The 27,950-nt window shown below is 47.7% G+C and overlaps 1 protein-coding gene across 6 annotated transcripts in view; it reads right to left on the bottom strand.

Annotated features, from left to right (window-relative positions):
- The window catches only part of LOC111169948 (von Hippel-Lindau disease tumor suppressor), a 72,595-nt gene that overhangs the window by 8,477 nt on the left and 36,168 nt on the right, over nt 1-27,950 (bottom strand). For 4 of the 6 annotated variants that reach the window (XM_089919706.1, XM_089919704.1, XM_089919702.1 and 1 more), the window contains 8 exons: nt 22,819-22,965; nt 16,221-16,312; nt 14,536-14,730; nt 14,389-14,453; nt 12,475-12,589; nt 10,843-10,952; nt 8,436-8,631; nt 5,010-5,072 (listed from right to left, as the gene is read on the bottom strand). In XM_089919706.1, coding sequence (XP_089775832.1) covers nt 5,010-5,072; nt 8,436-8,631; nt 10,843-10,952; nt 12,475-12,589; nt 14,389-14,453; nt 14,536-14,730; nt 16,221-16,312; nt 22,819-22,965 — 983 coding nt within the window. Of the gene's footprint in view, nt 1-5,009; nt 5,073-8,435; nt 8,632-10,842; nt 10,953-12,474; nt 12,590-14,388; nt 14,454-14,535; nt 14,731-16,220; nt 16,313-17,980; nt 21,301-22,818; nt 22,966-27,950 lie in introns of those variants that run through there. The other 2 variants (XM_089919705.1, XM_089919703.1) reach the window with 2 other exon arrangements.

Here is a 27,950-nt window from a genome sequence, read left to right as displayed (position 1 = left end):
ACAACTACTGAGCCTGCACTCTACAGCCCGTGAGCCACAGCTACTGAGCCCGCGCGCCACAACTACTGAAGCCCGTGCGCCTAGAGCCCGCACTCTGCAACAAGAGAAGCCACCGCAATGAGAAGCCCGGGCACCGCAACTAAGAGGAGCCGCTGCTCACCGCAACTAGAGAAAACCCACATGCAGCAACGAAGACCCAACGCAGCCAAAAATAAATAAATGAATAAAATTTATTTTTTTTAAAAGTGTAATGGTATTTAAAGTTGACAAATCTGTAAATAAGAATAGAAGCGTATTATTTACGGATATGGAGGTTACCACCATCTGAAACAAATGAGAAACTGTGCATAGTGATTGCCCTGAAGGAACGGTGTAAGAAGATGCTCCCCACTTGACTACCGCCCATGAAATCCTGGGTCTCACTCAGTAACCGCCATCACAAGACGCCATCCTCCATCAAGAACACTCGGAGGCAGAGTGACGGGGAACTTAGTAATGGAGGGACTCAGCAACTCCACGTGAACCCTGATGAATCTTAGTACTAAAAGGAGGGCAGTCTGCCGCACTCCTCAGGCTGTGATGCAAAAGGAAGTACACAGAACCACCTAGACCATGATTCTAATCAAGTCTCAAGGGCTGACAACCAGGGCACAGGAAACAGGGGGAACAGAGAAACAAGTTAAGGATACAACAAGATGCAATCAGAAAAATCCAGCACGTGAGTCTACCACAGAAGCGACCCACTTTATGCAAAAATGCAATGCCAGGCAGAAAGAAGGGGGGAGGGGCGCAGTGAGAGAACCAAAGTCTTCAGAAACACGGCACCTTGCTTGCATCTGGTTTCAAATGAACCAACTTTAAAAAGTAATTTTTGAGACAATTTGGGACATCTAAATATGAAATGGGTATTAAATGATAATAAGTAATTAAGAAAACTAAATTCTATGGGTGAAATAACAATATCTGGGATTTGCTTGAAAATACACAGACAAAAATGGTTTGGGGGTTGCAAAAGAAATAAGAAAAGCATGATGTTGATAACTGATGGGATGGATGAATGGAGATTCCTTATATTCTTTTCTTGACTTTTGTGTATGTTTGAAATTGTCCATAATAAAAAGGACTTTTTTTTTTTTTTTTTGCGGTACGCGGGCCTCTCACTGTTGTGGCCTCTCCCGTTGCGGAGCACAGGCTCCGGACGCACCAGGCTCAGTGGCCATGGCTCACGGGCCCAGCCGCTCCATGGCACGTGGGATCCTCCCGGACCGGGGCACGAACCCGCGTCCCCTGCATCGGCAGGCGGACTCTCAACCACTGCGTCACCAGGGAAGCCCCATAAAAAGGACTTTTTAAGGAAGTGGGCGTCCCTGAGGGCAGGCCAGGGAAAGAGGCCTGGAGTAGTTGCTAGGTGCTGCTACGTTTTCTAAGCCAAGTATGCAGATTACTTGAATTAAACATTTTAATTAAAAAGAAATTAGTCAAAATCAACAGTATTATTAAAAACATTTTTTTGTTGTTGTTAAAAACTAAAATAGAAGCAGTTGAAGTTTTAGGGCAAAAGTTAACCCCTCCCCTTATTTCAACTCTCCAAAGGCAACCCCTGCTAATAGGCTGGATTACATTTTTCTAGAGTTTCTGCTATAAAAGTCCACAGTTACAATCACTTTAGTTATATACAATAACAATGGCAAGCAATCTCCTAAGAGCTATTAAAATAAGCATAGTAGTAATAATAGCTACCACACAGAGGGCTTACTATGTTCTAGTCACTGTTTTACATACGTCACATATTATTTAATCTTCACTAAACCCTATCAGGTAGGTACTATATTAGCCCCAGATAAATAAGAAAATATAAGATACAATTTGTAAATTCATTCATCTATTTAGTGCCAAAGACGGGATCACACTATATATACTGTTTTGAACTTGATTTTTTCTCACTTGCAGATATCTCCCTGTCAGAACATATACGTCTCTCTTGTTTTGCTTTTTCTAAAATAAGAAAGTTTATGTCAGCTTTATTCAGAATTGCCAAAACCGGGAAACAACCCAGATGTCTAGCAACTGGTCAATGGATAAACAAATGGTCGGACATCCATACAACGGAGTATTCCCCAGCAGCACGAGGAATCAACCACTGATACATACAACATGGATGAATCTCAAAGGCAGCACGCTAAGTGGAAGGAGCCCGAAACGAACAGGCACACGCTCTATGATTCCACTTACACGACGCTCCAGAAGAGATGGAACGACACAGACAGAAACTAGATCAGGAGTTGCCAAGGCCTGGAAGGGGGGAAAGGGGATTGACTATAAAGGGACGTGAGGGAATTTTCTGTAATGAAATAAATATTCCATATCTTGATTGTGGTGGTGGTCTCCCGACCATCTACGTTTGTCAAAACTCATACCATTTTTGTATACCTCAAAAGTGTGAATTACACCTTGACAGAAATAAGTGCATACGTCCACACTGAGATCCCCACACAAAGGTACCAGCAGCTTTATATGTACTGGCCAAACGCTGGAAACACCCTACACGTCGTCAACAGGTGAATGGACAAATGGGGGCACATCCACCCACTAGAGCATCATTTGGCATCTAAAGAAATGAACTCCAACACACAAACAGAGCATGGGTGCATCTCACAAAAACTATGCTGAGTGGGAAAGGCCAGACAACAAAAGAGCACAGACACTCTCTACGGTTTCCTTTACAGGAAACTCCAGAAAAGAGAAACTTTTGTACAGTTGTACAGTGACAGAAAGCAGACCAATGGCTGCGGGGGACGGCAGGGTGGGGAGGGGTGAGAGGAGGGTGACAAATGAGAAGAGGTAACTTCTGGGGTAGTGGGCATGCTCATTATCTTGATTTGGTGACGATTTCACAGATAAACACAAATGTCAACATTTATCATATTATACACTTTATCCTCATTATAAGTATTTACAAACATACTCATAAAGCTTTTTTTATAAATAACTTCATGGTGTTCCATGGTGTGTATGATCATATCGTCATTTTTTTAACCGCCTCCCAATTGATAGATATTTCACTTGTTAGCAATGCTTCACTACCATAACTAGTGCTACAACGAACATCCTCGTCCCTCTGTCTTTCTTACTTGTATGCGTTTCCCTAGTGTACAAGTGAAATTGCTGCATCAGAGGGTACACACATTTTAAATTTTGATGGAAACCACCCAATGACCTCCAGAGACACTGCAGCCATGAACACTCCCGAGTGTGGAGGAGAGGCCGGCTCCTCCCACCCTGGACCCACTTGGCCACAGCTTTCATCTCTGACTTGAATTTTAATTTTTTGCACAATGAATTATAAGTACCACAACAAGGGATGATGGGAGACCCTATTTGGGTCCAGAAGAAGAGAAAGAAACTAGATTAAAAAAAAATTATTTCCTCCATGTTTTTAGAAACCATTTACCAAAAAGGCCTTCTGGAAAGTTTCACCTAAGTGTCTCCAAAGGCTCCTTCCCCTGTGACATTCAATCCCTGGGTGAATGTGCTGGGTAATACATCTGAAGAAAACTGTCGGAATATGAGAAATTGTCCCAAACTGCCCCGAACCACATCTGAGCTGACCAAACCGACCTCTCTGCAGTACCAGGGGCCTGGTGCCCAAAAGGGGCAGAGCTCTGGGAATTCAGCAAAGGGACAGGTCGTGACTGTCCGCGTATAGGGGAGGTCTTCAGCGTCCCACCCCAGGGTGAAGGGGATGCCTTTGGAGCCTAGTCACAAAAAAGCCAGCTGCTCCAATGGCCTCCACATCAAGTCAGAAAAGTGCTCCCCTCTCAAATTAGTGAAGAGGATTAGGGCTTGCACAGGGGTCAGAGCTCTGCAGAAGACATGGGTTCAAATCCCAGCTCCACCATCTCGCTGGGGGTCATAAGATACGTCTCTTCACCTTGGCCTTAGTTTTCTCATATGTAAAATGGGGATGGTAATAATAACGATGATGAATCCGTATGGTTGGACTGTCATGAGAATTAAACAGTTAGGAGAGCACTGGGGTTAAGAACTCAGGATCTGGGCTTCCCTGGTGGCGCAGTGGTTGAGAGTCCGCCTGCCGATGCAGGGGACACGGGTTCGTGCCCCGGTCCGGGAGGATCCCACATGCCGCGGAGCGGCTGGGCCCGTGAGCCATGGCCGCTGAGCCTGCGCGTCCGGAGCCTGTGCTCCGCAATGGGAGAGGCCACAGCAGTGAGAGGCCTGCGTACCGCAAAAAAAACCCAAAAGAACAAAAAAAAGAACTCAGGATCTGCAGTCCAGCAGATGTGACTCAGAATCTCGACTCTGATACTTAGTAAAGCTGAGATCTCAAGCAAACCTCAGAGCCTGCTCACCTCATCTGTAGGTGAACATAACGGCTTGATCAATCCCACGGGGATTCAGAGGGCCTAGAAGGTAACATATGTAAAGTGCCAAACACACAGTTGGACGTGTTGTTATATTTTTGAAATGACACTATACACACGCACACATATATTTGAATGACAGTTCTTATAAACCTACAAAATGGAAATTATTGTTTTTATTATCGAAACCTAAAAGGGCTGAAATTAACTTTCACCAATTTAAAGACAAACCCTAGGACTTCCCTGGAGGTCCAGCGGTTAAGACTCTGGGCTTCTGCGGTAGGGGGCATGGGTTCCATCCCTGGTTGGGGAACTAGGATCCCACATGCTGCATGACGCGGCCAAAAAATTTAAAAAATAAAAAAATAAAGACAAACTCTATATGATTGCCTGACATGCAGAGAGAAGACATGGATTTCCCCTAAACATTCTAAACTTTCTTATCATGAAAAAGTAATTGTTGCCTGGATGGTGCAGGGGGAAGGTTACAGCTACTTTGCACAAGTACAAATCAAACCCTGGACTGAGGCCTCGTTAGCATCTGTAAAATGGGTAAAGTGGAGGTCCCTGCCCTCCCCACCCCTAGACCCCTCATAGCTGTGAGAAAGAAGTGACTGGTTCCCTTACCAAGTAAACCGGGCTCCGGTTGTTGTCCATCGCAGGGATGCCAGTGAGGACCTCAGCTAACACCTGTGAGAACAGGGAGTTAGCACGGTTCACACACACATGCACAAGTTCACCCAGGAGCTTCTGGCCAAGAAAGAAGTTCCTTCTCAGGAACAAATTCTGAGCTCCAGGCCTGGCTCTGCCATCTGCCAGCACAGACACTTGCCCAAAATCTGGAACGTGGGATTATCACCAAACACCTCCTCCAGCTAAACACACCACCCAGCTACTAGGAGAAGGTTTAAGTTAATTGATAGCAAGGTAGGGAGGATGAAAACCAAATGTCTGTGTATTACCATCAGATAGATAGACAAGATACACACACACACCTCTCTCTCTATATATATATACATATATACATCTATCTGTATACACACATACATATACATACACACACTATATATACTAAAGATATTTTCATTTAAAACCCATCAGGAACGGTAAGCAGGCACTGCTATGTTAATCTCAAGAAAAGGAGGAATCCATGTGCAGACACCTATTCTAGACAGAAAATCTCGGCAGTATCTACAGCACGTTTCATCCACAGGCCTTTATTTACATTATTTGTTCATTAATACATCCATTTAAGAAAGGAGCACAGCCCTGAGCCAGTGTAAGCCACCACAAAATTGACAAACTGTGATCTGTATCTTAATAAATGGGAAACCTGCTTTGAACAGAAATTCAGCAGAGATAACAGCACACTGGCTAAGGGGTCCATAGTCAGACAGACCTGGGTTCAAATTCTGACTCTGTTCCTTACATGCTTTGGTGATCTTTGGGCAAGAAACTAAAATCTGGGGACTTCCCTGGCGGTCCAGTGGTTTAGACTCAGCGCTTCCACTGCAGGGGGGTGCGGGTTCAATCCTTGGTCAGGGAACTAAGATCCCACACGCCGCATCTGAGCCTGTATCCTTATGTGGTACGTGGTGATCTAGTGGTTGTAAATATGAGGCAGTGGGTACTCCATCTTAGTGTCAAATCTCCCTCCCACAACTTCTCTCAAAGTCAGAATAAGGTCACATCACTGCCAAGAACTCCTCCACTCAGAAAGGGCCTGCAGGGTTACTAACAGACTGGCACTGGCCAGGAGGGGGCAGCAGAGGGCATCCCTGCAGCTGGCGGAGGAGCCCATGGAAAAGGGACTCCAGCTGGGGTCCTGCCAAGGCAGGAGGGAAGAATAAGAGGAAATAAATAGACAGACATTTCCTCTGCCTCTTCCACACGGCAGGCCCTGTGCCAGGCCTTTTACAGAGGTTACTTAGAGCTCATCAAAAAGAACACTGACCTACTACGGTATAGCACGGAGAACTATATTCAATATTCTGGGATAAACCACAATAGAAAAGAATATAAAAAAGAATGTATATATGTGTATAACTGAGTCACTCTGCTGTACAGCAGAAATGACCATAACGCTGTAAATCAACTATATGTCAATAAAAAAATAAATTAAGAAAAAAACACACAGAGAAATGCAGTGTTCCCCACAACAAGAACCAAAGTTCAAAATCGTACCATCCATCAGTGGCAGGGCTGAGAAAAAGACTGAAGGGAGCCAGTAGGCACTCACTGAATGAATGAATGAGTGAATAGGAAAGTCAATTGTTGCATCAGGAGCTGAGTTAAAAAGTCAAGAGTAAACAGAATCAAGAGTGAGGGTGTGAAGGTAGGAAGAATAACGGTAACCACAATAATAATAATCATGTTGACCTATGCAACATACTCTGCTAACCAGTTTATATATGTTATCTTATTAATCTCCATATGTATGAATACCCCCATTTTCCAGAGGACAAAACTGAGGCCCAGAGTTATAGGTGACACCCTAGGTCACACAGCTGAAAGTAACTGAGCTGGGACTCAAACCCATGCTCTTAAGCTCTACCTTATAAGTGCCTGGCAGCCTTGGGGTTCAGTTCCACTGGTTCTTAAAGGAGCAGGAGCTTGGGCTGGCCCTGCTGAGCTTCACTGAGCCCCTCGCAGTGGGCTGATGGGGGCGAGGAGGGGGAGGCGGGAGGGAATTGGGGGACAAGTAAACCAGAAGGGCCGATGGGCTGGGAGACAGAGGGAAGCAGAATCTGGTATGTGGAGGCTGGGCTGAGGGCAGAAAGTGGCTCAGAGGAAGGGCATTAGTGGGAGAGGTAGATGGACAGACTGTGGTCAAAGAGAGGAAGTATAGAGTTTAAGGCTGGAGAGGAAGAGAGAAGGCAAGGTCCAAGGTGCAGCTGTTGGCTCCTGGCAGAGGTCAGCCAGCGACTGTCACTTTTCTCAGCCAGCATGTCCCAGACCGGGATCCACAGGTGTCTGATGCTTAGAGATACTAAGAAAACAAGGTTCCATAGTCAAGGGAATTTGGGAAACATTTTGGGAAGAGGTTGCCATGGAGACCCCTTCAGAAAACAGCCTAGTAGTGAGCAGTGCCAGCAAGTTAGGGTCACTGAAGACCCTCAACAAGTTTATAAGCCAGTCCTGACGGGGGGTGGAGATTGGGAGCCCACCTCCATACCACTGCTGGGTGGTGGTGAATTCACAATTACCAGATTAAAGGCTATGTACCATATGAAAGGCTCTTGTTAATTTTGTGGTAACTTTTTTTTTTCCTGCTTAACCTTGCTCAACCCAGCATTTCTTAAACCTACTTAAACACATCAAAACCCTTTAAACACATCAAACCTATTGAGATCTCAGGGAATTGGTATTCTTTGGAGACTGCTACACTCAGACCATGAACTCCTGGGGGAGGGATTGTGTTATAGTTACATTTACATTCCAAGTGCCTGACACACAGTACTGAAGGACAGCAGTGGTGACAAGGACAGAGGTTGGATGGGTAGATAGATACTGAATGGATGGGTGGCTGTTGCCGATGAATGGTTGGATAACAACTGGACTGATGGATGGATGGACAGATGGACAAAACAGATGGATGAACAAACAAGAACAAACAGACAACTGGATAGATAATTAGATGGCTGGCTGGATGCGAATCAGGGAAGTCAGGAGGTACCTTTAGCCTATTGGAATCTGGACACTCATGGGGCAGGGGGCCTTTACTTCAAGGGTTGGCAAACTTTTTCTGTAACAGGCTAGATCGTAAATATTTTAGGTTTTGTGAGCCACAAACAATCTCTGTCACATATTCTTTTATTATGATTGTTGTTGTTGCTATTATTATTCAATCTTTTATAAATGTAAAAACTAGTCTTAATTATAGGCCATAGAAAATAGGCCATTGGACTGGTTCTGACCTGTGTGCCATAGTTTGCCAACCCCTGCTGTACTTGGTGGAACATTTCTAAGAGCCTCTACTATGTGCTTACAAAGGAGCCATGGGAAGGACAAATGTGTACAGGCCCAGATCTGAGCAGAGAAGGAAGCTCTTACTATTCCACAGCCGAATATGTCCACTCGCTTTGTCAGCTGCCCCACCCTGATGAAATCTTCTGGAAGATATGCAGTGGAGGCCTGGAAAAGGCGGGTCTTCATCGTGGTGTATTTTGACTTTTTGTTGACAGGACACCAGTGAGCCATCGAATGAGCCAGCTTGGGGGTGAAGTTTTGGTCTAGCAAGACATTGGAGCTGTGGGAAAGAAGGCAGAGAGAACCCTCTTGTTTTGAGGTAGACAAGAAGAGGTTGCCATGGAAACTCTTTTGGAAAACAGCTTAGTAGTGAGCAGTGCCAGCAAGTTAGGGTCACTGAAGACCCTCAACAAGTTTATAAGCCAGTCCTGACGGGGGGTGGGGATTGGGAGCCCACCTCCACCAGCAAATGGGGATGGAGCTAAGATTAGTCCTGCTGTCCCAGAAATGGCATTTGGTGGCCAGACAGGTGCAGCCATCCATGGATGTCAGCCCGGATCAACCTCAGCCTGCCAAGCCCAGAGGCTGTGCCGCCTCCATCTCTTCAGAAGCTGCTCCAACCCCCAGCTCTGGCCCAGCTGACTCACATCTAAATGCCAGCATCCTTTGGGACTGAACCTGCCCAGATCACGGGGAATAAGAAGAGCGATAAAAATATTCTTGGAGGGCTTCCCTGGTGGCGCAGCGGTTGAGAGTCCGCCTGCCGATGCAGGGGACGCGGGTTCGTGCCCCGGTCCGGGAAGATCCCACATGCCGCGGAGCGGCTGGGCCCGTGAGCCATGGCCGCTGAGCCTGCGCGTCCGGAGCCTGTGAGGAGGGGCCCGCGTACAGAGAAAAAAAAAAAAAAAATTCTTGGACCGTGGGAATGAACACTCTCAGAAAGTACTCCAGAGGAAAAATTAAAAATTTTTAAAAACTAAGCTTCAAGTATAGAAATATTCAAACTAACCCCAAATGGTTTTCAAAAAGTAGACACAGAGAGCAGTTCTCCTAGGTTCCCTCACCCTGCTGCTCTCCACTCAAGCGCCCCCTTTCAATAAAGCCTTTGGTTTTGTCATAAAAAGTAGACGCAATTCCAATATCCACTATTAGGAGTTTTTATGTAAATTATGGGCAAATACCTTCAATGGAAGACTAAGAAGTCATGAAAAATGATGACAGGCAATGTGGGGAAATGTTTACCATGTTTAACTCATGGGGAAAAAGAGAATATGAATTGGTAAACAGGTAACGGTGCTATCTTAGGGCTGAGATGTCTGCGTGGGCAGGGGTGGGAAAAAACCCAGAAAAATGGCGGCCAGCTGGTGAGTGAGGGCAGCAGGGCCAGGATGACCACTTGCCCTTTCATTTCCTTTCTTGCTATTACAATTGTTTGTGCAATCAAATAAAAATCAGGGGGGAGAAAAGAGGAAAGGGCTTCCATTTGCCAAATGGGGAGAGAACTCTGAGGAAGTATGAATTCTATGGTTTCGAGTTCAGTTTTGCCAGATCTTCTGGTATCTTCTGGAATCCCTCTCCGTGCTTCCAGTCTTGGGAGCACGTTACTGATATGCTGGGGTACACACCTAACTTGCATCACAGTATCTGTGACAACAGATGCACAAGCAAGAACGGGTCTCCAGGACTTCCCCGGTGGCGCAGTGGTTAAGAATCCGCCTGCCAATGCAGGGGACATGGGTTCGAGCGCTGGTCCGGGAAGATCCCACATGCCGCGGAGCAACTAAGCCCGTGAGCCACAACTACCGAGCCTGCGCTCTAGAGCCTGCGAGCGACAACTACTGAGCCCAGGAGCCACAACTGCTGAGCCTGCATGCCACAACTACTGAGCCCGTTCCACAACTACTGAAGCCCTCGCTCCTAGAGCCCATGCTCCGCAACAAGAGAAGCCACCACAACGAGAAGCCCGCGCACCACAACGAAGAGTAGCCCCCGCTCGCCGCAACTAGAGGAAGCCTGCGTGCAGCAACGAAGACCCAACGCAGCCAAAAATTATAATTAATTAAAAAAAAAAAAAAGAACGGGTCTCCGCAAAGACCCTGAACAAGGAGCTCCAAAGCCCAGGGAGCCTGGCAGACATGGCCCACAGCTTAAGGACCTGATCCAGACCAGCTGCTGGAGGGGAAGTGAAATACAGCAGGTGAGTGGAGGGCTTGTTGGGGAAATACCGACAAGCTTTTGGGGGAAATACTTTCGTTAGGGAAAGACAAACGTGGAGACAGGCAGTTCACGCTGACAGCAATCAGGGACAGAGTACAACCCAGAAACACTGATGTTCGAGGGTATAACAAAGAAAGAAGAGCCCCAAGGGAGGCAAGGAAGGGAGAGAAAGTGAAAGAGAAGAGAGACAGAGGGAGAGGAATGGGACCCAGGAGTGTGCAACAGCTCGTCCCTGTAGCCCAGCCCTGGGTGGGGCCCAGCCCACCGCTCTCACCTCTTGACGTTGCCATGGATGATCTCCAGGCCATGCAGATGCTCCACGGCATGAAGCAGCCCCGAGCAGATGATGGCACGCTGGGGCCAGGGGAGCGGGTCCGAGCCACCCTAAGAGAAAGAAGAGGAGGAGAAAACAGTCACACATATGCCTTTGTAAAGTCCCAGTGGCAGGGTCCTGGGCTCCTGTCTCTCCTCCCGCCCTCATGTCCTCTGCAACAGGGCTCGGCCAGCATGGTTTACTGGCAGGGTACCGGTTTGGACATCAGACACATCTAGGTATAAATCCCAGCTCAGACATGCACTAGCTGTGTGACTTCGGAAAAGACACTCAACGTCTCTGAGCCTCTGCTTCATCAGATATAAAATAGAAATGTTAATCCCTATGCTTTAGGGTTGTTGTAAGGATTCAAAGGAGTGAATGATGCCCCTAGCATAGTGCCTGTTACACAGTGGGTGCTCAAAAAACAGAAGTTATTTTTATCATGACTATCATGTGGCAGCTCTGGAATTCTTCTCTAGGAGGGGCTGGTTGGGAGAGGAGCTAGGGAGCTTGTGTTGGCACACCAAGCACATGGGCTGATTTTATAAGTATTTGGGGAGATCTCACAGGAGCTGATGGGGATTATCGGTGGTCTAAAGCCCCCTACCTTCCCCTACCTGCCACTGAATGTCCAAGCAAAATCACCTCTTATTTTTTAGGTCGTCTCTTAGGTCCCACATCCTCTAAGAACTGGCCTCGCTAATGGATTTCTTCTAAAAAACTCTGGAATCTGGAGCCACACAAACCCAGTTTAAACTCTAGCCCTGATATGTGTCAGCTGTGTTCCTTTGGGTAAGTCATTTTGCCTCTCTGTGCCAGAGACTCCTCTTTTTGAAAATGGGGGAAACCTCCAGGGCTGTGGCAAGGTCCGAAGGAGATGTGTAAAGCCATTACCAAGGTGTCTTGCACACAGTGAGAGTTCAGCAAAGCTACCAATCATTATTATACCATGAATAACTGCTTCGTCTGGTCCCTGACAAGGGAAGCAATAATTCTGTTGCAGAATGACTTTTTACCCTCTGTTTGAGGATTTTATGGGAAGGAGGCTTGTCTTAAAAATGGTAATTTTAATAGATACAGCACTCACATAGTATGACCTGCAAAAGGTCAAAAGGGTGTGGAGTAAAAGTTTCTCTTCCAACCTATGCTCCATCTACATAGTTCTCCCCAGAGGCGGTCAAGGCACCAGTTTCTTGTAACTTTTCTGAAATATTCCATAAATTCACGAGCAAATAGGAATTAACTAGAATAGCATTTTTTAATAAAACTTTGCCTCCAATTTCCATACTCAGTTAATTCTTCTTCTTGTCCTATTGCATTGGCTAGCAACTTCAGAACAATGTTGAATAATATAGCACGATGGGGTACCTTTGTCTTGCTCTTGACTTAAATGCCTCTTGTCAAAAAACATTTTAAATAGGTTTTTACCTGAAGATGTTTAGCCAGATCTTATCTATCTTGGCCCACCTCCTCTTCTCGAAGGGTCTCTCGAAGGCCCCCTTCCCCTCTGGACTCCTAAAAGTCCTTAACCCTGATTCTCCAACTGGGTGCTGCCTAATCCTGTTCTTTGACCATGACCGAGCCCCTTACCTGACCCTGGAGTCTGTCCTGTAAAGAACCATTTGCCATGTACGGGTAGATCAAGCTGTAAAACTGTTCTCCAGTGCAGAGACCCAGCAGAGGTAAGACATTGGGGTGGCAGCATCTGAAATCAGACATCAGTACAGGGATGAGGAGTCAGACGGAAAGAATAATCAAAGACCGCTCCATTTCCTACCTCCTAAACCTCTTCTGCCCTCTCCACCCCTGGAGGCCACCAGTAACCTCCCAGGTACTAAATGCTCTAAACCCTGAGAGCCCAGCAACAGGGTAGAGATGACAACGGCATGCCCTCAAGGAGCTTAAAATCAAGTAACTCAAAGTACATGACACCCTAACCACGCGTCTTCCAGAAACAGAGGCTTAGAGGTTAAGGAACTTGCCCAAGGTCACAACTAGCAAACACTGAAGCCAGGACCAGATAGCAGGTCTGTTTGACTCCCAGGACTAGGGTTCTTCCCCGAAATCCTCTTCTGCTGGGTTCCGAGTCACTGTTCCCCCTTGACCCTCTTCCCACCTCTCTGACTGCTCTTTCTTGGCCTTTTCTACTAAGACCCTCCTCATTTGCCTTCCCCGGAAACTTGAATCTCCCCGGCTGGGCTCATCATCTTGTTTCATAAGCTTCTCCACCAGGAATCTCTCACCTCTATGAGGAACACCCCGAAATCTCTCATCTCCAGGCACATCCCACACACCAGAACTGACTGTCAAATTGCATCCCAATGTTCCAGGTGAACAACCTAGACTCAACAAGTTCCAAACCTGCTTCTCTGCCCACAGTTATTTTCTCAACCAAGGGCGCCACCGTCCATCCAGTTTCCTAGAAACCTCCTTACCTCCGCCATCTAATTAGTCACTGTTCACTGTCATACATAGCTTTCAATACACCCCCTTCATTCTCCCCTCCTCTGCCTTGGGTCCGACCCCAATGAACCCTCCCCAGCACTGTTGCAACAGCCTCCTGCCTGATCCCTCGGCCCCCCTCCACTCCCCCCAGGCCATCCTACTGCACAATTTTCACACTCAGTAGAGTTATTTACACTTCACTCTCCCCACTGGCTGTGTGTTCTTCATGTCTGCACTCCCTAGAACAAAGAAAGGCCCTGACTGACGACTCACATTTGCCAAATGAATGAATGAAGGAGTGACTACCGACTCCAGGAAGGCACTACGCCAAGGTGGAAAGGGAATCAGATTTCCCGTTTCCATTAAGTGTGTCTGTGTGTGGATAAGTGTGTGTGTATATATGTGTGCGTGCGCACGCGTGCGTGTGTGTGTAGTCATGCATATGTATGAAGAGAGAAAGGATTAAAGAAAATATATCGAAATCTGAATACCGTAGTAGTTACTTATAGGTGCTATGGAAAATTGGTGATTTCTATTTTCCTCTTTATAATTTTCTTTATTTCTTAAAATACTCCACAATCATCACGCACCGCCCGAGGCTACACACTGGCAGAGGAACTCAGACAGTGACTTGCCAGGTTGAATGACAGCTGGTATCCAGCACACTGCAGGGGTCCAGTATGTGCGTGTTCAATCCATCAGGCAATGACGGCAGAGCCAAGATAAGTGTCCAGGTATCCAAATGTCCTCCCCCTCTCTTTCCCAGTCACCCCCACCAAGCTCTGTGACGGGGAGGCTCACTTTACTTCAACCAACCACATTCCAGCTCTGCCACTTACTAGCTGTGCGATCTTGGACAAGACACTTACCGTCTCTGTGCCTCAATTTGCCCATGTGTAAAATAACGTGAAAACAGTAGCCATGTTACAGGAGTCTTGTGACGATTAAATGAGCTTACCTAAAGAGAATGCTTAAAACGTGCCTGCCACAGAGGAAGCACTATATACAGGTTAGTGGCCATCACTATCAAGCAAAGTGTTTTCCAAAGGGGAGGCTTACCTACGACAAATTTGTACCTCTGCCTGGAAGAATTTTTCAATTGATCCTGGACCTGAACAGGGCACCTGTGGGAAAAGACACTGAAACATGAAAATCTACCCTCAGCATGTAGTCTCCACCCCTTACTGGAAACCTATAAGTGCCCACCTCTCTGAGCTTCTTGAAGATGAATGGAGTGCCGAGCCTTTGCCCTCTGTAGATAACAGCAAAGGTCCCCTCACTGATTTTGTGGTTTGGGTTGAAGTTATCAGTTGCCTGGACCACGTCCACCTCGCTCCAGAAAAGGCTGTCATCAGCCAGGCTCAAAAGTGTCTCCTGCTTAGGAATGGAGGTGCTGAAATCCTGGGAATTCAGAGAGAAGAGACTGAGATTAATATGGAATTAACATGGAAAATACTATTTTCCCTACTACCTCAGGGACTCTTAGAACAGCAGAGCTGAGGGGTGAAGGGGATCATCTCATCCAGTGAGGAGGGATGGCAAAAAGGACAGATCCCAGCTCTGCTTCTAACTTGCTCCGTGACCTTGGACAAGTTGCTTAACCTCTCTGAGCCTTCATTTCCTCATCAGCAAAAATAAAGATAACCATAATACCCTGGAGGGTAATTTTGAAGATTAACTAAAATGTGAGTATTCCCGGCCCACGGTGGAGGTTTCCTTTTTTTTTTTTTTTTCCCAGTTTACAAAGGTGAGCACCAAGGGGGTCAAAGAACTGAAGTGAGTTTACACGGCGGGTCAATGGCTGGGCTTGTGTCCCCGGTCCTGCACGCGGTATACATGCCGGGAAGCAGGACACAGGTTCACATAACCTGTGTAAGCCTAAGAAAAGCAGCTCTGCATCAATCCCTTTTCTTCTTAAAAATAGGTGTACATAAACTTCCATTTTTTTTAAGTTATATGTGCTCTTATAAACAGTTTTAGATAATTAGAGGGGAGCTAATTATACATGATCTCATTATCCACTTAACTGCTATTAAAGTTTAGTGTAATTCTTGCCAGTTAGATACACGAGAATTTATTTTTAAAAATTGGGACCATGCCGCACCCACCGTTTTGATTTCCAGTGTTTTCTCTAAATGTTATACCATGAACATTCTTCCAATTACTAAATCATCTTTGAAAATGATTAATTATTAAAAAATAAATAAGCCTGCTTAAGTGACAGTCCCTTTTATGCAAGAGCTCCACTAACCAGACCCATGTAGCACTGGCTTCCCCGCCAGGCACTCTGCCCAGGACACCTTTAGGGGCCCACGAAAACATCTTAACGTAATTTCTTTCGAAGTCTGATGAACAAAAATGAACTTTTCAAGTTGAAGAAAATGTTTTAATTTTTAATCCAACTTGGATTATGTTCATCTTTATACCGTTGCAGTCATAAAGTATAATTTTAAGTAATATTTTTAAATGAAAGAAAGGGCCTAGAAAGGCAAAAATGCCTAAGATTCACAGAAGTCACTTGTGACCCTGGACCCAAATCATTAAAAATTCAGGATAACTCCAATATATTTTGTGTTGAAAAAAGGTTGAAGGGGAGGCATTTTGACTACTGCAACCAAGAAATTTTGGGAGGAGGAAGATGCCAATTATCAGCTCCCATTTAAATACAAATAACGGAAAAGCTCATTAAAAACTAGAGTGCACCCTCTCCCCGCCCCTGATTTACTGAGGGCCAGCATTGAGAGTCTTAGAAGCTCAGAGCAATTCAATGGGCCTCGTTTCTCCCCTTCACCCTGACCCCTAACCCCCAAACTGTTCCCGAGGAATAAACACGTTGCATTTCTGAGAGAGGGTCACAGCTGGGGGCTACTGCTGGGGGGCAGAGGATTTACCTTTGAATCGGATGAGGCTGGCAGGTCGGTGTTTACGGAAGGAGGGGCATCTTCAGCAGGGCCCCAGGGGCTGGCTCTGGCTGGAGCAGGCCCTGGAAAGGAGGGACAGTGGGTCAGGCCACAGCCACTGGAGGAACGAGGGACGGGTCCCTGCCTGGTCCCCAGACCCAGTCAGTCTCTCATTCACTCCACAAACATTTTACTGTCAGTGATGACAGCTGCCATTTCCTGACACCACAGGCGCCAGCCTGCCCGCTGCTCGAGCGTTACCCCGTGGAAGCCTTATGACAGCCCTGTGGGTTGGTCCTATACAAAGTCCCCGTGTGACAGGTAGAGAAAGGGAAGCACTGGAGGTGGCTACTTGCCCAGGGCCACGCTGACAGTAAGTGGCAGAGTCGGCCTTTAAATGGAGATCCTTGGGCCTTCTAACCCCTACACTGTCCCACCTCCCACAAAAGCAGCAGAGAAGGACACAGGTACATTAGCTACAGAGCCTGCCCTCCAGAAACCTCCACAGCAGCAGGAATGGCAATAACCAGCCTCCCAGGGCAGAGGCAGGAGAAGCCTGCCTTAGTGGGTTGGGAGATCAAGGAGGGCTTCACAGAGGAAGGAACACTTGACCTGAGCTTCAAAACGGGGAAAACATTTGCAACAAGTAGCTATGACGTAGGGAGGGCACCGAGGCCATGGAACCGGCCCACGAGGAGGTGTGGCAGCAGGAAAGCCCAGGCGAACAGTAAACATTCCGGGCACGCTTAGTTAGCAAACACTGACAGCATTCCCAATGCGTCCCTGAGCTAACTCATTTCACGCTCATAATAGCCCCAGGAGAGAGATGCCAGTATCATCTACTCTTTACAGGTGGTGAAACTAAGGCACGGAGAGGTGACCCAACCTTTCCAAGGGTACCCAGTCAGTGGCTCCAGAGTCTGTGCTCTTAATCCCTTAGTGAATGTAGAAGATTCACAAGAGAGGTGTGGCTTGAAGAGTAGTTCAGGGTCAGGGAAAAGTCAGGTTAAAGTGGGTGACATGTCTTCACCAGGCACCACGTGAAGATTAATCTGAAGGCTAATGGGGCAGCCTGGGGTCTGCAGGTCAGAGCAGGTGCAGGCCGGGAACAAGACAGGCCACGTAGCTGACCCACATGAAAGTGGACCTTGACCAGAAGCCTGAAGCTTCAGATGTCACCGCTGGAAACACCCAAGTGGCCCTACTGCAGGGCTGGCCTCTGAGTAACAGGGGGCCGGCCCTTCCAAGGGAAACTGACTGTGACCCAAGGGTTGCTGGCCAAATCCACCTGTTTCAAGTATTTCTGGCTTACCTCATCAAGAAAGGAGTGATTAATGTGGACCTTTGACCATAGAAAACCTTAACTCAGAATACTGAAAACAGCACCGTGGTGAAGCTAGAATCAGCCTTCCAAAACTACGAACAAGGCAGCTGATACAAAACTCACCTGATGGAAAGCCCGAGGCTCTTTCATCCTCTCAGAGGAGGGGCCCCCCTAAGCCCCTCTCCCTGCATTGTCTGCTGCTTCTAGAGTCTTTTGTTTGTTTGTTTCCTTTTTTTCACATTTTCCAGCATTGGCGATATTTGAAAGGACTACACTTGAGAAGGTACCGTGCTGGTACACCCACACTGCACCAGCAACCCCCAGAATGGGGTACTAACAACAAACACCCCTCCCCAAAATACACAGGTGCGCACACACATTCACACACACCCTCTTTGTCTCTCAGTGCACTACAACTTAAACTGACCTTTGGACTTCCCTGGTGGCGCAGTGGTTAAGAATCCGCCTGTCAATGCAGGGGGACACGGGTTCGATCCCTGATGGGTTCGATCCCTGATCCGGGAAGATCCCATATGCCACGTAGCAACTAAACCCGTGCGCCACAACTACTGAGCCCACATGCCGCAACTACTGAAGCCCGCGTGCCTAGAGCCCAGAGCTCCGCAACAAGAGAAGCCACCGCAATGAGAAGCCCATGCACCGCAACGAAGAGTAGCCCCCGCTGGCGAAATTAGAGAAAGCCCGCGCACAGCAACGAAGACCCAACGCAGCCAAAAAAATTTTTTAAACATATAAACTGAGCTTCAGGGTAAGAGCTATAGCTCAGACACGGGAATTAAACCTTTGGCAAAAGAAGGAAAAAATAAAACCAGAATAAATGGATAAAGAAGATGTGGCATATTTATACAACATAATATTACTCAGCCATAAAAAAAAAATGACATAATACCATTTGCAGCAACACGAATGGACCTAGAGATTATCATACTAAGTGAAGTAAGCCAGGCAGACAAATAGCATATATCACTTACATGTAGAATCTAAAAAAAGTGATACAAATGAACTTACATACAAAACAGCAATAGACCCACAGACATAGAAAACAAACTTACGGTTACCAAAGGGGAAAGGGTGAGGGGGAGATAAATTAGGAGTTTGGGATTAACAGATACACCCTACTATATATAAAATAGATAACCAACAAGGATCTACTGTAGAGCCCAGGGAACTATACTCAATATTTTGTAATAACCTGTAGGGAAAAGAATCTGAAAAAGAATATCTATATATATAACTGAATCACTTTGCTGTATACCTAAAACCAACACAACATTGTAAATCAACTATACTTCAATTAAAAAAATAAAAAGGTAAAATAAAAAACAAAATAACTACAACCAGCAACGTGCTACAGACCAGCTGGCAGCCCTGTAACCGACCAGAGCCCAGCTGTTCACTTAAATCCATCCGCGCATCCGCATGCACCCAGGCCGTGCTTCCCGAGGCTGCTCCCACCCCGACTCCCCACCCCTGGTGACTGGGTGCGGAGGGGAGACTGCCTTGCAGTAAGGCTCCTGGCCACTGCTGCTCCAGTGGTGGAGGCCTCCGCCCTTGCCCTGCCTTCTCTTGGGCTCAGCTCAATACCCTTGGCCTGAGTCACCCAAACTGTGGTCACAGTCATCCATCTCCTAGGTGTGGGCCGTGTGTCTGTGCTGCTCCACAGTGAGTTACTTGATGTTTTCTTTCAATCCACTCCAGTTCACGTATTACATATTCAGCCTTGAAATCCCTAGTTTTTGTGCATGTGACATATTCTCTGCCTAACACCCGTGCTCCATGTGCCACTGGGGACAGACACTCTACCCTCTGGGAACTGCTGTTCCAGGCCAACTTGACTTCCCTCCTGCCTCTTTCCTGGAGTTCTGCTCTATCTGCTCTCCCCGCCCCAGGACTGACCTCAGAGCACGCTGCACACACGGTCCCTCATCCTCTCCCACTGCCCAGCGAGGCCAAGGTCAGCACTAGCCTCACACAGCCATGATTCTCTGGTCTGATTGATGCCTGGGGTTTGCTCTGGGGGCTGCACCAGGCCTCTCAGTGTGGGGGGATCGCTGAGGTCTGCTCTTGTGACACAGGAGGGCTACTAGGGGTGGTTGAGTCTATTTATCCGGGTGGTTTGCGGAGGGGGAGCGGGGGGAGGGAGTGGAATTGGAACCAATACCCCAAGGCTGAGAAATCAGATAAGAACTAGCCCTTGCTTCCACTCATGGAAGGCCTGGGCCAGGGAAGACAGTGGTCTACACAAATGTCATTTCCAAAACACTAAGAGTTAACCCTTCACGGTGCCATTTCCCACAGAAATCTTTCTAGAACCTTTGCTTTCTCAAGCAGAATGCACCAACTCTTGTCCTGCTGAGTTGCGTCACTGCAGGCAGGAACAAAGAACACGCAATGTTTCTGTATCTCATTCGGGGTTTTCTGGATCCTGCCCTGTGGCTGGCAGTGGGTCGGCCTCTACAGCTTCCCCATCTCTTTCTTGGTAGCAGACAGAACTGAGCTCAAGTCCTGGCTCTGTCATTACTAAAGATTTGACCTTGGGTGGGTTGTGCTTCCTTTCTTTAGCTTTCTCAGATGTAGAAAAAAACCCCCAAAACACAGAAATAGTCCATTCTTTGTAGAGTTCTTGTCCAGATTAAAAGACATGGCATAAAGCACAAAGATCAGTCTCTGGTATATGTGGGGTACCAAGGCTGGTAAAACTATGTGTAGATTAAATCAATTCTGATGGACAGACGATGGCCTCTCCCATAGGTAAGGCTTTGCAACAGTTATTTCAGCCACTCAGAGCCCTTTTATCTGTTTTTGTTTTTGTTTTTGTTTTTGTTTTTGTTTTTGCAGTACGCGGGCCTCTCACTGCTGTGGCCTCTCCCGTTGCGGAGCACAGGCTCCGGACGCGCAGGCTCAGCGGCCATGGTTCACGGGCCCAGCCGCTCTGCGGCATGTGGGATCTTCCCAGACCGGGGCACAAACCCGTGTCCCCTGCGTCGGCAGGCGAACTCCCAACCACTGTGCCACCAGGGAAGCCCCAGAGCCCTTTATCTGAAATCTAGCTTTGAGAATCTGTTTAAGGAGGTGCTTAGAACCTGTCCATGGCTCATCTGCTCGTGTATTTTCCTTCTCCATGTCTCTCCCCACTACAGAGGTTAGGATGTGGGCTCTGGAACAATTCACCTGAGCTGAATCCCAGTCCCACCGCTTGCTCAGCCATGGAGCTCTGGCAGGCTATGTCTCCTTCCCCAGCTATCAAGAGCCCCCTCCCTGGGTGGTCAGGCTGATTCAGTGACAGGCGGCACCATTCCTCCCTGTGTGTGCCCTCCTCCCCAGCCACCTCTGCCTCCACGTTCTCCACTCCTACGAGATACTCGGCTGGAACTCTGGGCCCAATGGAACCTTGGGTTTTCCCAAGAAAAGACCGGCTTTGGGTTATCTGATGAAATTAATGATGATGTCCTTATTTTTAGTTTGGGCAAAGATAGACAGTCAACTTCCTGTCTCTGTCTACAGATTCTATTTATTGTCCTGACCTGTCTGGGCACATGTCCTCCCAAGTGCCATTCAAGAAAGCGGAGGGTGCAAAGTCTGGCAGAGACATAATGATGCTTGTTTTCACGGCAGCCTTAAATAAGGAACCTCTGAAGAAGCTGCTATACCAGTAACCTCCTCCAGCTCCACCAGCACTCCCCTAGAATTTCCCTATTTTATTATTATCTTTCCCGTTGGCCATCGATCAGTATCATATTAGCTTTAGGACCATTTCCCCCTATCTTTAATTGCTGATCAAAGTTCTGCTCTTTTTTTTTTTTTTTTTAAACTCTTTAGCTACAGGAAATAATTTAGACTCCTTGGTCTAGGATTAACTTTCCAGACTCAACGTATCTGGGGTGCCTGGAATGTTCCTAATATCGGCTAACGTTTAATGAGCACCTACGTGGTGGCAACACCAAGGTGTATGATTCCTAACCACACACGATGATGTAGGCGGTTAGGAATTATTATTCTATTATTATGCGCATTTTACAGATGAAGAAAATGAGGTACAGAGAGGCTAAGTCATTCTCCTGCTGGAAAGGGCAGAGTTGGAATTCAAATATGGGTCCGCCTGATGCAAAAGCCCGTGCACGTGCCTCTCAGCCGACGCTGACCCTGGCTTTGGGAACCACGTCAACGGATTTGGGAGGTTTCATGGATTTGGGGTCTCCAGCTTTCCACTCATGAGGCTGCAGGAGAGCAGAAGGCGGGTGGGGCTCCGGGGGAGAGGTGGGGAGGACGGCATGAGGAGCGGGTACCCCTCGGGAAGTTACCCGCTGGCTGAGTCCTTCCATCATTTGGCAAACTGTCCCCCAGCCCTTCCCTGGGCACAAGGGGATGGAGACAAAGCTGAAGTGGGCTGAGAAGCTGTGGCGTAGGGGTGTGTGCAGCGGTTGAGGATATAAGCGTTCAAATCACATGGCTCAGTTGCCTGTGCTGGAGGCTTGCGGAACCACAGGTAAAATACCTGGGCTCCGGAGCATATGACCTTGGCAGGCTGTTTAACCTCTCTGTGCTTCGTTTTCCTCATCTGTCAAATGGGGAGAAAAACAATACCAAACTCATACAGTTAGTTGAGGGTTAAATAGCTCAACTTCTTGAAGGGCTTAGAACAGTGTCTGACACATAGAAAGCCCCCAGTTACTGACTTTGTTTTTTTCTTTTTACAAAAATGGGAAACCTCCCTGGCGGTCCAGTGGTTAAGACTCCGCGCTTCCAATGCAGGGGTCACGGGTTCAACCCCTGGTTGGGGAACTAAGATTCCCACCAGCTGTGCAGCACAGCCAAAAAAAAAAATTAATAATAACAATTAAAATACACCTCGCTGGGAATTCCCTTGTGGTCCAGTGGTTAGGAATCCACATTTCCACAGCAGGGGTCACAGGTTCAATCCCTGGTCGGGTAACTAAGATCCCACATGCCGTGCAGAGCAACCAAAAAAAAAAAAGAGGTAATAGACGGTATATATCCTTTTGTCGTCTGACATTTTAACTTTTTAAACTCAGTATATCGTGAGCATATTTCCATGTATGTATACAGACCTACATCATTGCCAGCAGGATTTTATTGTCACCACCATCTGTGGTTAATTTTGCCATCCACATTTGTTGTTTCCAATTTTCTGCTATTATATGCTGAACTAAATGCCTTTATAGATAAAACATTTCCTTAAATAAATCTTCTTTAAATTAAAAAATTAAGTTAAATTAGAATTACCCGGGCCTGGAAAGGTGGCTGGCCTCATGGGCTGCTCCGTTTCTTGTTCATCATCAGTGTTTCTTACAGAAGCTGCCAAAGGCTTTCCTGGCTGCACCGCATCCAAGAAGTCTGGGATGGAAGACTTGATTTCAGGAACTGATTTCCCTGAAACGAGGTGGGAAGAAAGAAAGCTATTATCATTCAATGAAGGGGGCTAGCCATCGACAGGCTGGGTCCAGAAATCAGAGACCTTGATCAGAGTCTTGCCTCAGCCTCAAGTTCACGATGTGCCCCCCGAGAGCTGTTTTTCCCTCTGGGCCTCGGCCTCCCCATGTGTAAGGTGTAGCTCTTGGACCCGAAATGGTCCAGCTGAGACACTCTGTCAGACACACCTGACTTCCAGTCCTACCTGCTGTGTGACCTTAGACAAGTCACTTTCCTTCTCTGAGCCTGTTTCCTCACCTATGAAACAGAGAGATGATCATGATGATAACATGATAACATCTGCTTGCCTCCCTCACAGGGCTGTTGGGAGGGGGGAATGAGAGTGCAGACATGAAAGGCCTCTGCAGATCACACGGTTCCCTGAACACGTGGGGAAGTCAAAGATCTCCACCCGGCTGAGTCCCTAAGTCGAGCCCCTAAATATAAAAGTACTGGCAGTCCTCCAGCTTCCCCTTCCAAGAGCAGTGGAGACATGTGCATCCTTCCCTGTTTTAGAGACGGGAAGCCTGAAAATAGCAGCCACGTCAACTGCCAGCCGACACTGCACAACGCACAGCCAGGCCCAGCTCTGCACGCACGCAATCCTCCCAAGGTCCCTCACTGCAGCCTGGTGGAGATGAGGACCCTGAGGCCTGAGCAGGTTAAGTGGCTTGTCTGAGATCACACAGCCTGGTCAGGCAGGACCGGCTGAAAGAGCCTGGGTGGAGGTCACCTGTTTTTCCAGAGTAATCACTTCTTTGCATTGAATTGGGAAACCCCAAAGGTGCCAGAGGGTGTGTCTCCACCAGCTTCCACAGAGCCTGCTACAAGTGAACCTGCTTCCTCTCCCTTCCCCCCACCACTGCCATCCTCTCTCCAGGATGGTCCCGGCCTCCAGCTCCAGTGGCCTCCAGAGCCCTCCCCAGGCTGCATCTTGCTAAAATACAGACCTGGCCTCACCACCTCCCTGCTTAAAGCCTTTACGAGTCCCCACTGGCAGGATAAGGCACACACTCTTCACATGAATCCTCCTATCTCCCCACTGCCTCCCAGACCAAATCCAAATTCTACAGCCCTGCATTCAAGGCACTTCACCCTCTGGTGGTCAGAGGTGGACCCATGTTTGAGAACTGAAAAAACAGAGGGCACTGAAGCCCGGGGAAGGCCAGCCCACTTGCTCACTCTCACGTGGGCACCAGGTGGGGCTGAGACAAAACACACACTTCCAGCCTTTGAGTCTCCAGGAGCATTGATTCCAACAGGTAAACAGTGTCTCTCTCTCTCTCAACAAAACCGATCGTCAGCACGGGACCAAGCTTCTCAGATCCAAGCTTTGGGACTAGGACAATATTAGCAACGCCTCAGTGAATGGCACTACAGTGTGTACGGCCCGACGCAGATTTATTTGATTTTCCTGACAACCTCTGATGGTTAACAGAATTCTCTGCATTTTATTTTTGAGCATATTGAGGCTCAGACGGGTAAAATGGTTTGTCCCAAGTCAAACAGCTGATGGGATTCAAACCTGGGGCTGGTTTCCCTGTCATCCGGTCCGGCGGAGCCACCCACATGGCCACTGCCCTCAGCATCCCTACTCCCCTCTGCAGATGGGCCCCGACTGAGGAACAGCAGGACAAAGGGTACAGGCAAGTGAGGAAAGGCCAGAGGGAGTGCACAAAAGTAACCAGAAGGCCGAATGGGGATAGTGGGTGACTTTTTCCTTGTTTCCTTTACTGACATACTGTTCTTTTAAATGGAAATATCTTCTAAAAGAAGTAGCAGAGCTTAGCTGTTCAGAGTCCAGGCTCTGACCTGACACCAGCTCCCTCACCTCCCAGCTGTGTTTGCTTTGGATAACTTCCATGAGACTAAGGGAGATAGCACATGTTAACCAATTAGCTCAAAACATGGGAACTTCATTGGTGGTGTTGTTACCATACTTTTAAAATACCGGGTCACCTCTTAAACAGCCCAGAGTGGGTGTAAGGAGCGTAGTTCGGGAGTCTTTCCGTTTTCATTTAACACAACTCCGCATCATTTACACTTTTTTGTTGTTTTACTGTATTTGTTTTTTTAAATTGCGGTAAAATACAGTTAACGTGAAATTTATCATCTTAATCATTTTAAAGTCTACAGTTCAGTGGCATTGCGCGCATTCACACCGCTGTCCAACCACCACCACCATCCATCTCCAGAACTTTTTCATCTTCCCAAACTGAAACTCTGCCCTCATTAAACACCAACTCCCCCTCCCCGCTCCTCCAGCCCCTGGCAACCACCATTCTACCTTCTGTCTCTATGAATTTATTCATTTAAATATTTTGACTTGTGTGAGGTTTTTTTTTTCACTTTAATAGTAACTAAAAAGATATACGTGGATATCCATGATACGGAAAGGTGTTAATATATTTTTTAATTGAGATATAATTGACATAGAACATTATATTAGTTTCAGGTATATATCATAATGATTTGATATCTGCATGTACTGTGAAATGATCACCACAGTAAGTCTAGTTAACATCCATCACCACACAGTTACACATTTTTTCTTGTGATGAGAACTTTTAAGGTCTACCCTCTTAGCAACTTACAACTATGCGAAATACAGTATTGTTAACTCCAGTCACCACGCCGCACATTACATCCCCTGTACTTATTTATCTTGTAACTGGAAGTTCTCCCTTTTGGCCCTCTTCACCCATTTTGGGCCCGCACTCCACCTCTGGCAACCACCAATATATTGTTGACTGACAATGAAAGAGGATATATAATGTGTTACCCAGGTTTTTTTTTTTTTGTAAAATATGTGTAAAACTATAGAAGACATCTACATATGAAGAGAAAAAGAACCCGAAGGATATACAGGAAATGCTAACTGTGAACATTTCTGGATGGTGTGATTATCAAGGACTGTATAATTGTGGGTTCGGGGGGTTATTTGCATTTGGCAGAATCTTTCAACAGTGATCATGTATGTATCAGTTGCACAGTAAATTGTTTCTTAAGAAAAAAGTCAGTAAGCAAGCTTGCTCGAACAGGGACTAGAACGGAGCCTTCCGATGAGGGTGAGCAGCCCGAAAGCACTTGAGCAGCAGAGGCAGGGCCCGCCCGCTCCTGGATTTTGCCACTGATGGTCTAGGACGTGCGCTTGACACCTTCACTGTGTGTATCCTCACCCCAACCCTAGGGGTAGCAAAGAGGGAAACGGAAGCTCAGGGAGGCGGGGTCCCCTGCCAGAACCAATGGCTGAGCAGGATTTACGGACCCTGTGGGGACCCCGGAGAACACACACTTCGTTTCTCCCCACCTGGGGTCCTCAGGCACCACGCGCCCCCAACCCAATCGCCTCAGGGAGAGGCCCTTCTGGCCCAAACTGGGATCCCAGAAGCGAGGCTCCTCCCCAAGGGCAGTCCTACCGGCAGGACTCACAGACTCCCACGTCTCTGCTCACGTAATGCACTGCTCTCCACAGGCACAGGGTGACACCGTCCCTCGTGCAAAGTGACAACTTTGCCGGTGAGAGTCACTGGCAGTGAAGGCTGACTCGTGAGAAGATCCAGGGCAGAAGCAAAGACCCCAGGAGGAAGGGGTCCCAATGCCACTCTGAGCCCTCTTCCCCCCTGCCCTCCCCTCTCTGGCCCAGGGAGACGGCCCCTTGACGCACCCTCCCTCCACCAACTGCCTCAGTTGGGGTCCTACCCGTGTACCTCAAAGGGCCATGTCCACGCCATCCTCATGATGACATCTGTGTATGAGACACAAGGGCAGATGTGACTCCTCTGTGGCCCCAGCTCCCCTCGCGTCAGGCAGGCCGGGCCTGCTGGTGAAGGGGACCCCAGACAGCCCACCACAGTAGGAGGTGTTCCTGGCTGCATCAGCTTCTAAAGGTGCCACCTGCACCCCAACTGCCTGCGTCCCCAGAATAAGCGGCACTTCCCCCCATCCAAGGCCCGGCTGAGCCTGTTTCGTCATCAGACAAATGGAAGTGAAGGTGACGGTCCTGGCCTGACCTAACTTCAGTGTCCTATTCCTTATTTCTTTCCCTTTCTGCACAGATCTTTGCCTCTCCATCAAGACCTATGTGGCAGGAATACCAAAGCCACCCACCCATTTGTGGCTGACCTCCCCGGCCTCCACCAACAGGGGATAGAAAAGGCTTCATTATGTTCTCAACCTAAGGTGAGTCTGCAGTGACAGGCAGGGGCCTACAGCTGGCCCCGTGGTCCGTGCAAACATGTGGGACTGGGGCACATGCCCGCCCGAGGACGGAACAGCCCTGAGGCATGGGCACCAGCACCGGCGGGTGCCAGCCTGAGACAGAGCTTGTCAGCGCATTTCTGCTGCAGCGCCCCCTCCCACCTAGTCACACACGAGGGCCCCACCCAGCCACAGAGGCCAACATCAGGCCTGCAGGAACAATCAGATGACAAGCTTCAGTTTCCTGTGAAACCCCCGTTTCAGCCCTCTGTGAGTGTTCAGATGCAGACAATAAATAAGAGGCAGAAACAGGACACATCTTCATTTTGACTCTTAGGTTGCCAGTGCCCGATCTTAGTTGGAAGGCGCAGGGCAGGCCTTTGCTTGCCTCTTTTCCCACCAGCAAACCCAGAAGAGGGAGAAACTGTGGCTTTTCTGCCCTTAATGCCTGGAAGCTTACCCCTGATAGCTGAGCGGATACAACACCCACTCCTTTGGGCCGGTACATAAACCAGAGTGCCGTTGAAATAAAAATAGAACATCGAGGGCAGGATGGAGCAAAGGAGGACAAAATGTTCATGAAAAAGGGTCATGACGAGCTTTAAATCTCACGAGTTTCCTGTGAGTTTCCTGTCTGCCAAGGCCAGGACCAAAAAGCAAGCCGGTTACATCATTTATTCCTATGACTGATGTACGGGAACAGCCTCATGCTTCCAGGACAGCACTCTTTCTTCCGCTGGAATCTC

The sequence above is a fragment of the Delphinapterus leucas genome, chromosome 10 (genome assembly GCF_059928025.1).
Source record: "Delphinapterus leucas isolate spDelLeu-1000000601 "Yukka" chromosome 10, BTC_Dleu_Yukka2, whole genome shotgun sequence".
NCBI lineage: Eukaryota > Metazoa > Chordata > Mammalia > Artiodactyla > Monodontidae > Delphinapterus > Delphinapterus leucas.
The sequence above is the reverse complement of the archived record's forward strand: the minus strand, read 5'-3'. Positions and strand labels throughout refer to the sequence as shown.